General features: G+C 38.5%; 1 protein-coding gene across 2 annotated transcripts in view; it reads left to right on the top strand.

Annotated features, from left to right (window-relative positions):
• Positions 1-1,163, top strand: part of PXDN (peroxidasin) — a 143,067-nt gene extending 141,904 nt beyond the window's left edge. For both annotated transcript variants that reach the window (XM_027840348.1, XM_027840347.1), the window contains one exon: positions 1,023-1,163. In XM_027840348.1, the coding sequence (XP_027696149.1) occupies positions 1,023-1,148 (126 nt within the window). In that variant the 3' untranslated portion in view covers positions 1,149-1,163. The remainder of the gene's footprint in view (positions 1-1,022) is intronic.
• The last annotated feature ends 13,981 nt before the right edge of the window (positions 1,164-15,144 follow it).

Below are 15,144 nucleotides of genomic sequence, written 5' to 3'. Positions count from 1 at the left end.
TTTCAAGTTGGGAAATTAATGAAAACTATCTAACTTCACAGAATCTCTCAATAGGAAGGAACCTTAGTGTATATCTAGTCCACCTCTTCCCCTCAACAGTACTCCCGTGAAGTTAGCATCCAGCCTTCCCTTAAAAACTACTAGTAATAGAGAACCAGTACTAATAACTAAGGCTGGCCATTTTACTTGTAAATAGCTCTGTTAGGAAGTTTTTCTTTATATCCATGTCTGCCTCTATATCTTCTTCCCATTTTACCTACTTTTCCACATGATAATAAAATATTTGAAGATAACTTTACAATTCAGAGGAACTTAGAATTGAAAGGAGATCTCGGAGGTCATCTAATCCAGACGTGTCAAATATGTGGCCCATAAAAGACCCCAGGTGTGGCCCAAACCAAATTAACTTTAATTGGGAATACTTAACAAGAGCAGCTAGGTGGCACAGTGGATAGAGTGCCAAGCCTGGAGTCAGGAGGACTTGATTTCAAATCTGGTCTTAGAGACTTACTTAGCTCTGTGACCCTGGAGAAGTAACTTAACCATGTTTGCTTCAGTTCCTCATCTGTAAAATGAGCTAGAGAAGGAAATGACAAACCACTCCAGTATCTTTGCCATGAAATCCCCAAATGGGGTCATGGAGACTCAGACATGACTGAATCAACTCAACAGCAACAAAATTGAACAATATAAAGAAAAATACAATAAAACATAGATCACATTACATTTGAAAACTACATCAATATGCCATCTACATAGATCTTCATGAACAGATTAGTGGCCTCCATTTCTTATCTCAGTTTGACACTACTGATCTAATCCAACCTCAACCTGAGGAGCAAGACCTTCTTTAAGTGAAAAATCACAAAAGATATATAATTTGCTTAAGTATATGAGGAAGTACAAGAGATGAACTGGATAAATGCCCAAAAGAGTATCTGCATGCAGAGTGAGGTGCAGGGAGGGGAGTATTTTTAGAGTCAGTGTTATAGATAAAAAGTAATGAAATCTTTCTCCCACAGGACGGCCAGATCACTTGTTTTGTAGAATCTTGTCAGCCAACAGATTGTCCAGCCCCAGTGAAGATCCAAGGAGAATGTTGTCCAGTCTGCTTAAAAAACACTGTTAGCAAGCAAAAGAAGCCATAGCTGCCTGTATACATTTTGGGGGTGGGTGGGTGGGAGTGGGATTCTCTGCTAAGCCACCTTGAGATCAGGTGGCCAACACAGGTAACTGCAGGCTTTAACAATACATCCAGAATGGAGACATTTCACAACATCAAACTGATGCTGTTAAAGAATTGAATGCTGTGTGCATTCTTTAGCTAGTTTCCCAGGTGACAGGCAACCCCCCCCACCCCCTCCCCCATATAAATGTATGGAAAGGGAAGTAGGTGAATGGTTATGTACCCTCTCTTAGGCTTCTCAGGTTTTTCTTTTGTATTAAATTAAAAATTGGTGCTACTATGAAATTGCACAGTCAGGCAGCCGAGGTCCCCCTAATGATTTACTGTGATGTTGTTTTAATTTAAACTCAGTCCAGTGGTACCTCTGAGCAGTAGGTAAAGATGAACTTGTGCCCAGCTGAGTTCTCAGTCTTAATGCAGAACAGCCCAGAGAAAGCAAGAGTTCATGAGGACCAGACGGGGGTGAATAACAAAGAAGGATGTGGAAAGAAGCCCAATGAAATGGGTATGAAGTTTCAAGCAACATTTACAAAAGAAATACATGCTTGGCAAGTTGAGAAGCATCTTTTATGAGTGTATTAACAGTGGAACATGGCCTTTTTAAAATTCTTTTCCTCCCCAAATGAAACCCGAAGTGATTGGTGCTCCCTTAGTTTTTGTTAGCCATGTAAGTGATATTTCATAGGTTATTAGCATTTAATCATAAATCAAACACTAATTTTCCCCAAAATGTGTGTAGATTCCTACCACTTTCCCTTTTTTGTCTCTTCCTAAGCATAATTGTAATGAATATATGAACTCCTATTTAGAAATCAGCTGGTTTGAATTTCTGACCTGCAAAACCACAAAATGTGTTTTTTTAAGACAATGTGAAAATTGTATTTCATACCATTTAGTGTATTAAGATACCTATTAATTATTGAGTATACTGCCAAAAACTTCCAGTAGACCGCCACTGCTGTTAGTTGTAGTGCCACTTTTTGGGGGCAAAAGGGCAGTAATAGCCCTGACATTTTCTTTCTAGCTTTTCTGATTAGATATTTGAATGTTGAGATTTATTACCTTCCAGGTATGCTGTGCATGTGTGGTCAATCCCTATACCTCATTTGTGTGGGTTATTTTTTTTTTAAACATTTTTTACATTTGATAGACCACTGTCCACAGATAAGTATTAGAGGGGCAGATAAACTGACTCCATTATGCAAGAATCCTTCCTCTTTTAGAATTGCTGTTCTGAATCTTTTGCCATCATACATTTCAATGAAAGGCAACTCTTGTACCTCGTGAGCTTTTTTTTTTTTTGTTTTGAACTTGGACTTTATTTGTGTCACCCACTTCTCAATCCTGCCCTGCCCCAGTTCAACCCCTGTGTTCTCTGAACATGAACTAATGGAAATAGGTGTGAAAACTGCACAGTTGTTTTCTGTGAAAGCACATTAGATCATCACTTTGCAGAGTAGGCCAAAGTAAATGGGATGATTCTGCCCAGGATTATGAGATAAGGCTTTCTCATGCATGGTACATTGACTATGACTAAGTCTTGGGATGATATGCCTTTTATTAATATATGACATAATCTGCATCATTCAAATGAGAGTCAGGGTACAGCCTTGGCACACAGTGTACTTTGTTAGCAGAACATGGCTACGCATACTGTGCTGTGGCACATTTGTGATGGGCTACATTTGATAGTCTAGTTTTAAGAAGCTTCAAATTGATTTCATGGACCGAGTTTTTGTTGACTTCATCTTCCATTCGAATACTATTAAATGGCTTCATCAAGTCTCTTTGAATTTCATGGGACATAAGACTTGTTTCAAATTCTTTGGTGAAAGTATTTGAAATGTGAAAGATATCGTTAAACAGTAGAGGAGGTTCTATCAACCAGGAAAAGTTAAATGTTTCTCTTAACTTATCCTCAGAATTTTAGGGTAGTTTTAAAATGCTCAGGTATAGAAACTATAGCAATGGTTTTTCCAATCTTGTGGAAGTATTGCCATGTCTTAATAGCTTCTTATTGGAGAGGTATTTTGTGGCGTGTGTGACTTAGACAATATAAAAGGGGGTTAAAAAAAAAAAACATGCTGGAGTGCCTGACTGAGGCATCTGTCAAAATGAGTACGTTGTCAGTGAACTGAAAATTCATGGAAGAGCCGAGTGGTGCCTTGCAATAACATTCTGTAATTTCCATCGAAATGTCTGCTGGATCATCAGTTTAAACTTTTTTAAGGACAGTGGTTAGTGCCTGGATGAACTTTTCTAAGTAGCCACTGTCAGAATATTGCTTTAATATGTTGCAAACTGTACATATTTATTTACATTTCTGTTATCAAGAGCAGAATGCCCTTGTTATGTTCAATGTAACCAATACATTTACCAAAGAAGTGTTTGCACTGTGTAATGATGCTTCCCAGTTTCAAATAAATGGGCCACATTTTCAAGTGGAGACTTGATTTCTCTTTCACTCAATCCTATAATAGAAAGGCATATTTTGTTCTCCATGTTCATAATAGTTGGTCTGGTGGTGAGATATGGGAATTTGCAGAGATGTTATATCGACTGATATTTACCATGTTTAAAATGAAAATATCTTAGTATTATTATGACAACAGTTTTCACCTCAAGAACCTCCCTGAAAGGGTCTTGGGGACACCCTGGGGTTCCTTAACTACACATTGAGAACTAATAGGGTGCATTGATGAAAGATTTGATTTCCAAAGCCTTCTTAGTTCTACTATTTGGTGATTCTAATAGCAAAACATTTCACTGAAAAGATAAAATGTACGCTTGCTGACTGCAGAATGGCCTGAAGAGACAAGTGGGATATTTAATGGTGTAGGATGTGCTTACCCCATTCCCCTCCCTACTACACAAACCAAACACACAAATTTCCCCCACCTGCTGCCTGTTCTTAGGGATTCCTTTAACTCTAGACCAAATTTTCTCTCATTATAGAATGAAATGTAAATAACTGATTCGAGATTCTTCTTTGTAAGACTTGGGGAAAGACCTTAAAGGTTTTTGTCCTGGGAACAAGGGGAATGGTGACATTTCAATCAGATTTCAGGGAGAGGAGACAAGCAGCAGTGAGGACAAACTTTTCTATACCACACTTTAGCTTAAGAGGGACTCATGTTGTTACTGGTAAGTATGTAATACAGACCACCCTGGCCCCTGTCACTTGAAGGTATATTACAGTTCACTCCTCCCTCAGAGTTCTTCAGTGCCCTTAAGGGGATTGGGAGGGTGGTGTCTAGGCTCTCTGCAAATGGCCTAATGTGCTCCTAAGTACAGGAGGAACCTCTGTACCCAGTTCTATTTAACATTTTAACTTTTACAATGATATTTTTCCTTTAAAAAGTAAATCACATGCTTATTCCCCTCAAATGTGAGAGGCATAATTCATCCCCTCCCCCCAATTCCCTGCAACGTCCTTAGCACCACCTCATTCTCTGGGGAGGGGAAGCAGATCATGTTCTTAGCTTAGCTCAGTCCTGTTGAACACAATCCTAGTTCCAAGTCCAAAGCCCACTATGGGCTTGGGTCTCAGACATCCTGGTTTCTCTGGGCAAAGCTTCCCTGTGGGGCAGGCAGGTTGGCTGCACCATCTCATCTGGAATCCCTAGCTCCAAAGTCACCGTATCTCAAACTTCCAGGTCCAGTGGAGATCATTATTGGCACTTAAAAATGAGGGAAAAAAAACCAACACAGGACATAAACAAACACTCCCAAGCCCATTTCTTGGAGCTGGAATAAAAGGGTGCAGAGAAAGGAAGTCCTTCCCTTCTCTCCAGTTCAATTCATAGTGCTCATGCTGTGGGTGAATTGTGATCATCAACCTGCAAGCCAGAAAGGAAGCAGCAGAAAGAGAGCCCAAAAGAGAGCTATGGTTTCAGTCTCACCAGTTTTAAAGATGCAGGCAATCAAAGGAGGCTACACCCACTCACATGGCAGGAGATTCAGAGGCAATCTGGACATGCTCCAAAGGCCCCTCAGGATGCCTGTATATTAGGTGAACTGAGCATGTCCAGGAAAGCCCCGGTTAAAAGTAATATGCACATCTGTGCTGGCTTCTTTTTTGAAACTGTTATTGATGCCATTAGTTTTTTACCCTTTAGTCATTTCCTGATATACTCCTCCCTCCCACTATAACTGTCCATCATAATAAAAACATTGAAACAAAACCAACCAACAAAGTTATCAAGTCTGACAGGATGTGCACCATTCCATTCCTGTAGTCCCTTACCTCTTCCACAAAAAGTATACTTTGTCATATCTGGGGTTAAGGCTGGTTATTGCAATCAGTCTTAGTTCAACTGCCTCCTGCTATCACTTTTGTTTACATTATTATAGCCATTGTCCATATTGTTGTTTTGATTGTACTTATTTTTACTTCATTTTGCATCAGTTCTCATAGGTCTTCCTATACTTCCCTAAATTGCTTATTTGTAATAATATTCCATTACATTCATATACCGTTACTTGTTCAACTATTTCCCAATTAATGGGCACTTAATTTGTTTCCATTTTTTTGTTACCTTGAAAAGCAGAAATGTTAATATTTAGGAATTTGTGGGAGTTTTCTTTCTGTTTTTTGATCTCTTTGGAGTATATGCCCAGGAATTAATTACTAAATCAAAGGACATAAACAGTTAGAAACTTTTCTCCTGTAATTCCAAATTGTTTTCCAGAATAGTTGGATGGAGGTTCACAGCCCCACCAACAATTTATTTATTAGTGCACCTGTCTTCTCAATATCCCTCTGATATAGACTAGTTCCATATTTTATAATTTTTGCCATTTTCCTGTCTGGGAGGTGAAACCTCAGAATTGTTTTAATTTAAATGACAAAATTCCTTTCCTATAACACAGTTTTAAGGTCTTATGACTTATTATTAATATCCATGCCAATAGTACCTTTTAAATCCACTCTCTCTGTATGTCACAACATATAGAGAACCTAAAGAACGATGTGTTTTTAATGCACTACAGAGGCTTGATTTCAAGATAGAATAGTCACTGCTTTATAAATGAGACCCACTTTAAATCAGATCTTGAGAATTACTTTTACAGATTAGTCCTGAGTAAAATTAGTGACAGATTTTTCTAATTAATTCTCACAGAACACATAAGGAATTCAATATTATATCTTGCTCATTTAGTTAAAATAACAATGATCATATGTATATATGTATATACACACATATATCTATATGTGTATATTGACATGGATATATATAGTATACATATGTATATACATTTATATCTATATCTGTGTCTATAATGTCATATTAACATTCTGGTGATGCCATCTTTATGGTCATGAATTATGGAATGCCGTGATCTGAAAACCCAAACAGCAGGTTCCCCAAAGAATGAAGGAAAAATACGTGATGGATGTAAGAAGGCCGTAGCATAATAGCATATGGAAGAAAAATTGGTATCAAAGACATAATCAAGAGTATGTGATTGGAAAGAGAAGCAGGTCAATAATGTGACGAGCCCAAATCATAATATATGCATTGCCTGAATGTTGCACTATTACCTGAAATGTGAACATTAAAGGAAATTTTATAGCACATTAGATGGATTATCTATGAATTAATGGAAGATTAAATGGAAATACAGGGACAAATATCACCAAGGTTAGAAAGCGTAGGATGGTTGTAACCAGTAAATGGTGGTCTACACTAGTGAAATGCATACCCATAATTTTCTGGTCCGAAGTCTGTTGAAGTATAAAAAGTAGCCAAAATTGACTTAGTCTATGTAAGTTTTATTTTTTAACCACAGACACAGCAAAAATTTAGTTAAATTGAAACTTGACTGTCACTTTTTAAAACTTCCTTCAACTTTTTTTTTCTTCTCCTTGCAAAATTAAGGACCACATACTCTCAGCATCCTTGACCTTCATTGAGCATAGTGTAGAACATTATCTCTGTTACTCATTAGAGCAGTGGGGAGCAAAGATTTCTGGAAGAGAGGGGTCTAGTCATGGGTAGTGCTTATTTTTAGCCCCTTTGGTTTGTTTGGCTTCTTGTAATGCTAATGGTCCATTCAGAAACATAACATGTCAGAGCCAGAAGGGAATTTTAGAGATCTAATCCAACTCCTAATTTTAAAGATGAGGAAATAAATCTAGAGAAAGAAAATGACTTGTTCAAAGAAACAGAAATGGGAAGTAGCTGTTCTGTGACTTAAACCAAGGACATTTGACTCCAAGCCCAGGGTGCTCTTTTCAGTCATTCATTTGATAAACATACACTGAGTATTTACCATATGCTTTGGGAAATTGAAAGAAGTAAGACACAACCCCCTGCCCTCAAGTTTACAGTCTAGTGAGTCAGATAAGACATTTACACAGAGAAGTATAAACTCCATTCGTTCAACAAGCATTCTCTTTTGTGTATAGAACACTGTCCTGGGTGCAGGGGGGAGATACAGAGTTTACATAAGACATTATCCCTGCTTCATGGAGGTTACAGTTTAGTAAAAGGACCTGACATACACGATATTTCATGATAATGCATTGGAGTGGCAGAACACAATGTTATGTGCATTCCAAGGGAGGGGAAGGTCATTATTGACTCATTGGTTTTGTGTTTTTAATATGGGCAGCTTTGTAGTCACCAAACTGTAGGACAGCATGGGGTAAGTAGTACAAGAGAGGCAAGACAGCTATACACATGCATATTGCTAGCGTGCTTTAATGTTTACATGTACTTTCTTCAAACAGCTTTATTGGATAAGTAATTCAAGGATTATTACCATTTTATGGGTGAGGAAATGAATTCAAAGAGGTCAAACAAGTGGTCCAGGGCTACATAATTATTAAGAGTCGGACCCAAAGGCAGGATCTAGTGGCATTTTTTTTTCTGTTTATGGGAGATCAGGGGAGTGAAGGGGTGGGGAACACTTCAGAGGTTTATCCCATATATTGTGGCAGGTTTTTCATTTAGTAACTTTCCTATCATTACCTCATCTTCCTCTGGTATAAGATACTTTCCTTATAAGAAATTTACATGATTCTAAATGTTATCCTTGGTCATCTTGAATAACTGGGTATGATATGCATGTATTGGTTAGGCTATTTTATTCTGGGAAGAATTTCCTCTTAAAGGTTTCACCACAGATATAGTTCATTTTATGCAAGCCTATTACATGGGAATATATGTATATACATACATACATATGTATATGTATATATGTGTGTGTGTATATGTATATATATATGTATATGTGTATGTATATATATCCAGCTCTGGTCTATCTTCTATGTTCCAGTCCCACATTACCGATTGTCTTTTAGAAATCTTGAAATGGATGTCCCATAGGCATCTCAAGCTCAGTATGTTCAACACAGAACTCAATTATCCTTTCCCCCAAATCCTTCCCTCTTCCCAACTTTACTGTTACCATTTGGGGCACTACCATCCTTTTAGTCACTCAGACCTGAAATGCCTTGCCAATCTTCACTCCTCTAACTCATCCCATGTATCCAATCTGCTATCAAGTCATATTGTTTTTATATTTTCATGACATTTCCCTTATACATCATACTTTTCTCCTCACATAGCCACCCCTCTGGTACAGGCCCTTCTTTATCACCTCATGCCTAGACTCTTTCAGTAGCCTTCTGGTTGGTCTTCCTGTTTTAAGCCTCTTAGCACTCCAATCCTTCCTACATTCAGCTGCCAAAGTGATTTTCCTAAAGGGCAGGTTTGACTATGTCTCCCTCTACTTAATAAACACTAATAGTTCCCCATTACCTTCAGGATCAAATATAAAAAGTTCTTTGGTATTTAAAGCCCTTCAACACATAGACCCTTCTCATCTATTCTGGTTTACCCCACTCCATGAATTATAAAAAACAAAACAAAACAAAACAAAACAAAACAAAAAAACTACACTGACCCTTTGCCATTTCTTGAACACCACTCCATTTCCTGAATGGTTCTTGTAAATTTGACTCAGTTCTCTATATGTTTGAGACACTTGTTGTAAAGATTGTTTTTCATCTTTCTGTTATCCTTCTAATCTTGGTTGCATTGGTTTTCTAAAAAGCAAAATCTTTTAAATTTAATATAATAAAAATGATCTGTTTTACATTTTGTAATGCTCTCTATCTCTTGTTTGGTCATGAATTATTCCCCTCCCCATAGATCTGATAGCTAGACTATTCCTTGCTCTTCTGATTTGCTTATGGTGTCATCCTTTATGTCTAAATAATGCCAAAGGTCTGTCATGTCTAACTTTTCTAATATTCTATTTACCTCCTTAGTTTCTTTCTTGTTTATTTTTTGGTTGGATTTATCAAGTTCTGAGAGGGGACAGTTGAAGTCCCCCACTAGGATAGCTTTGCTGTCTATTTCTTCATGTAACTCACTTAACTTCGCTAAGAATTTGGATGCTATGCCACTTAGTGCATATATATTTAGTATTGATATTGCTTCATTGTCTATAGTACCTTTGAGCAAGATGCAGTTTTCTTCTTTATCTCTCTTAATTAGGTCTGTTTTTGCTTTTACTTTGTCTGAGATTAGGATTGCTAATGGGGTGTCAAGTCTGAGGAACAGCTAGGAGGGCAGTGTCACTGGATCTCTGAGTAGGTGGGGAGGCTAAGATGTAAGGTTATGGAAGGCTTTATGAGCCAACAGAGGTATTTAAAAATCTTATAGCTAGAAGGCACCTTAGAAATCATCTAACCCAACTATCTTGTTTTACATATCCCATCCAATCCAATCCAATAGTCACCTACCATGTGACTTGTGCAAAGTACTGGAAACAAAATTAATAAAGAGAAAGGTAGACTCTGCCCTCAAAGAGTTTACAACGTAAAGGGGCATACAAAAGAAGGCAGGAAAGTGGGGGAGTGAAGGGAGGGATGGGACACCAGGGGGTACCCAGTGCAGGCACATCTTGTTCTGTGAGGTTGAAACCAGTCAGGGCAGCAGATGCAGCATGGAATGATCTAAGAGTACAGTTTTTGCCTTCTGTAAAAGAAAGCATTGGGAGAAGTTTGATATTCCACCCTCTAGCCATCCAAACAGAGGGGAGAGCAGGCTGAGGGAGGTGGAGTCAATCAAGGCTTGGGTTTGTAGCATGGTGGTGAGTTTAGAGGTGATGACCTTATTCTGGGAGAGTCATCTTGTTCTCTGGAGTTGAAACCATACAGGGCAACAGATCCAAGATGGAGTGATGAGAAAACAAGGACCTTGAGAGATGACACAATTTTTTCTGAGGCCACAGTCAGTGAAAGGTACTCCAGGGAGTAGGGCCTTGATCTACTGGCCTTTCTGTCCTATATCAGGTTAAATTGTATCAGCACTGAGCATCACCTCCAAAAACCCTCCATTAGGTCAGTCACACAGGTATTGTCATTCTCATTTGAAAGGCGGAGAAATTGAAGTACAGAGACAGTGAATAACTTCTCCAAGGTCATACATCTGAGAAAAGACCCAAGCACCATTTCCACTTGACCTTTCTATATCATTCTCATTGACTATTTAACTTTTCCTCCTTCCCAAACCAACTGTGAGATAGGTATTAAAAGCTCACAAATTAAAATTCTGAAGGGGAGCAGTTAAAGATAAGTCTAATAATTTGATTATGTCTAGTCAATGTCTGACTTCATTCCTATTAACATTCATATTCCATCATAATTCTTGACATTTATTTAACTTCATTTTTTAAAGACTAGGTTCCCCTGTCTCATCTAGGCTGGAAGTCCAGCAGTCATTCATTGGTCCAGTCGCATTACTGATCAGCATGAAGAAAAGGAATAGGCTTTTATTAAGTGCCTACCATGTGCCAGGTACTATGCTTAGTGCTTTACAGAGATTATCTCATTTGATTCTCCCAACAACTCTCTGAAGTAGGAGCTATTATTTTACAGTTGAGGAACCTAAGGCAGATGAAGGTTAAGAGACTTGCCCAAGATAATACAGTTAGGAAGTGTCTGAGGCTGGATTTGAACTCAGTTCTTCTTGACCCCAGACAGCATCCTAGCTACTGCACCACTGAGTTGCCTCTAGGAGCTACTCCCTCTCCTCCCCCACCCCTCCAAAAAATCCAAGCATGGTAGCCTTGACTTTTTCTCCTTCTGACCTGGGCCAGTTTGTCTCTTCTTAGTCAAGTTGGTGGCACTCCACTCCTAGGGGCTCACCATACTGGTGCCGGAATTAGTGCAGACTATCCATAGGTTCAGCTCATTGCAGCTCAGAAATCCTGAGCTCAAGTGATCCACCAGCCTTAGCCTCAGAGGTTAGAGGGATATGCCACAATACCTGGCCATTTATTTAGCTTTAAAGTGATACACTTATTATCTAATTTGAACCTTACAACCCTATCTCCACTATAGGAATTATTCTCTCTCTGTCTCTGTCTCTTCAGATGAGGAAACAGAAGTTAGGAAGGTTAAATGAATTGCTTATTTTCCTACAACCTTTAAGTGCCACAGGTGAGATTTGACCTCAGGTTTTTCTGACTCCAGGACTAATTTTATCTATGTCCTGATGTCTCTCAGAATAGTAGTGGCATTTCCTTTGAATAATTCCAATTTAAAAGCGCAGGATGAGATTTGTTTTTCTGTTTTTGTTTTTGTTTTTTTTTTGCACTGTTCAGAAATTTTGGGGTTCTAAGTTGATAAATTCAAAATCTCCAAAATAAGGATTTACTGTTTTCATTTCTGTGCATTTAAGTTTGTTAAAAAAAAAAAAAAACACTGCTTCCATCTGTTTTTACAGTGTGCCTCAGCCTTTCTTTGTTCAAACAACAGAATCACCAGCGGAAGGAAGTATAACAGGAGGAAAATCCAAGTGCCTTGTTCATCGAAATTCCCAGAACAACTTTGCCTTCTGTAGTCAGAGGCTTATTCATTGTCAGAGCTAAAAAAGAAGTATTACTGAAGAAACATTAAAAAAATTATAATCCTTCCTGAGGGCATAATGGTTGATTACACATGAAGCTGCCTTAAATTCTTAAGATCCATAGAAATGACTGTGGCATCATTGAAGATAGGCAAGAGCCACTGGAAAAGGCCAGACTTACTGGAAGCAGAGAGATACAATGAAAAATAGTCATTTTTTTCTGTAGTCATAGAATCTAGGTTCAAATCCCCTTTCTGATATTTATTATATGTCTCATCTTGCTCAAATCACTTAGCCTCAGTCCCTCAATTTTCTTGTCTGTAAAATGAGGGGGCTGAACTAGATGACTCCTTAGATCTTTTCCAGTTCTAGATCATATACTCATATTTGAATACTTTTTTACATATTCCAGTGACATTTAAAATGACAGTCCTGAATTGATATATATTTTTCACTATATTAAAATATCTCCAAAATAGCATTAGATTTTGGGAAGGAAAGGAAGGAGAAACTCTAATCCTGAATGTGATTTTACATCTGTCCCTGCCCCCCCAATGACAGATATAATTCTGTCATTTCAAATTGTATATTTTGTTAAAGACCACATCCTTAAAATGAGATCCCTCTGAAAAGAGAAAGATAATACATGGGAATTTACTGAAAGGTAGTTCCACAAAATTATTGTGTTAAAAAATATACCCTGAACTGTTTGGGAGAAGCCAGTTATTTTTCTAAGATTGAATAAATAAAAATCTGCCACACAAATATATAAGGCATCATAGCAAATTAAAGGGAGCCCAGAAAAGTGGGAGAGTTAAAAATCACAGAAGTTTTGAGATTTAGAAGGGACTTTAGTGGCCATCTAGCCCAACTCCTGCACAGAAGGAATCCCCACTGTAACAAGTGGTTGTCCAGCCTCTGCTTGAAGAATTCCCAGAAGGGGAGGAACCTACCACTCCTTAAGGTGAACAAATGTAGGGAGCTGAGCAGGAAAATAGGGAAGAATCATTTGGAAATTCCAAACATTGGAGCTCATCCTAATACACAGCCTGTTGGTGGGCTGCATATTTCATACCCCAGTTTCAGGGAATGTACATCAGCTGCCACTCTCATCTGTGCCTTAGAACAAAGCCTTGGTGAGGAGCAAACACATGGCAATATTTGGGGTGTTCCCAAATACACTCTGTGATCAAATGCCTTTGTGTATTAATGAGCCTCCCAAGCCACCATCAGGAGGAGGATGGTCAGAACGGAAGATAATGCATCAGTCCCATAGCCAGAAGGCTGTGAGTCTGATCTTCATACGGGGCAACTGCGACATAATGTGGTTGGGTCAATAAATTAGGCAGGGAGTTTGATAAAGCCATTGAGAGGCACTTTGCCTTTTGTACCTGCTTTTTCTTCATCTATAAAATAAGGGGGTTGGACAAGATCATTTCTAAAGTTCCTTATAACCAAGGGTGTGATAGAGAAGCTGAATTGATTATTAAGCAAACACAAAAAATCAGGGCTTGGTTGATTATTTTGTTGATTGTATATTCATAATAAAGTGATGGAGAAAATGGGAAGAATGTAGACTGAACTTAAAAGTGTGTCATAAGTACATCCCTTGCCTGTTGCCCCCAGAAACTGATTAGTAAGTGTACCTATGCTTAGATCTCTACAGGTATAATCCTGTGAAGGATAAAACAAAAACAAAAGAAAGGTAACTGAACAAAATCCATGGAAATAAAGAGAATTCACTGAACCCAGCACTTTTTGAAGACTAAAGTTGGTCTTACCTATGGCAACCCATACTGAACTCCTTAATTGTCATTTCTGACCAGCCCCACCCTCATCCCCCTGATACCTCTACTCTATGAACATCCCATTGTGATTGTGGAAAAAAATTTGTCATATTTCTCCTTAACATACTCAATTTAATTTAACCCAACACACATTCATTTAGTGCTTATTGGTTGTTTGGGTTTTGATGGCTCAGAGTGAGTGTAAACAGGAATTATTTTTGTTCTGGCCAGAAACTGAGGGTATTTCCCTTCCAGATCGATTCTTTCATAAAGGCAAACTAGGCCCTTTTTGTCTCAGTTCTTACCTAGCTTTTAATTATTGAATGGGCATTGCCTCGGACAAACTGAGACCCTGGAAAGATCTTAGCTTCAAAAGGCAGTGATCTCCCCTTGCATCCAGGGCCATTGCCAGTTGTCTTGACCCATGTCTTGCCACTGGACTTCAATGACTCTAGAGGAGAGAATGAAGCTGATGACTTTGCCCACCTCTGCTCACTTAAATCCGAATCTCTTGCAAGTCAAGATACCACCTTCCTGATGTCATTGGTCCTTTTTGAGAAAAAAGGACAAACAACAACTAGCGCTGACTATGTACAAGGCATATAGGTGCTATATATTTGAATATGTAACAACACAAAGGAATCAGTCTCTACCTTCAAGAAGCTCTCCTTCTATTGGGGAGGAATAATATCTACATAGATAAATAAAATACCATGTTACACACACACACACACACACACACACACATACACACAGAGACACACACACACAGAGTATATCTAAGTAAGGGCAGCTAGGTCATGTGGTGGATAGAATACCTGGCCTGGAGTCAGGAAGGCTGAGTTCAAATCTGGCCTCAGACACTTGCTAGCTCTGTGACCCTAAGGAAGTCACTCAAGCTTGATTGTTTCGCCAAAGCAAAACAAAACAAAACAAAACAAAAAAAGAGCAAAAGAAACCCACTGAAGCTTTCTGAGGAAGGGAGTGGCATGGCTGGACCTTTTGCTTTAGCACTAGTCATTCAGAAACTATGCAAAGAATGACTTGAAGAGGGGAGACATTGGGGCAGGGACACCAGTTAGGGAGGTTATTGCAATTGTCCAGGGGAGAGATGATGAGGGCCTGAATAGTACTACAAAAGTTTTGGCATTCAAGTGCACCAAAAGAGTGTATAAGAATTATGCTGAAGGCTTTTGTTTTCATGAAAACAGGAAAGAAAAAAAGAAAATCTTTAACCTTTCCCTTCATTCTGCTTGCTACCTAAATTGACAAGCAAAATATACATACATATATACATAACATA

This window comes from Vombatus ursinus, unplaced genomic scaffold, assembly GCF_900497805.2.
Source record: "Vombatus ursinus unplaced genomic scaffold, bare-nosed wombat genome assembly UNPS02014841.1, whole genome shotgun sequence".
In the NCBI taxonomy this organism is placed as follows: Eukaryota; Metazoa; Chordata; class Mammalia; order Diprotodontia; family Vombatidae; genus Vombatus; species Vombatus ursinus.
Note: the sequence above shows the minus strand (reverse complement) of the source record. Positions and strands in the feature narration are given on the sequence as shown.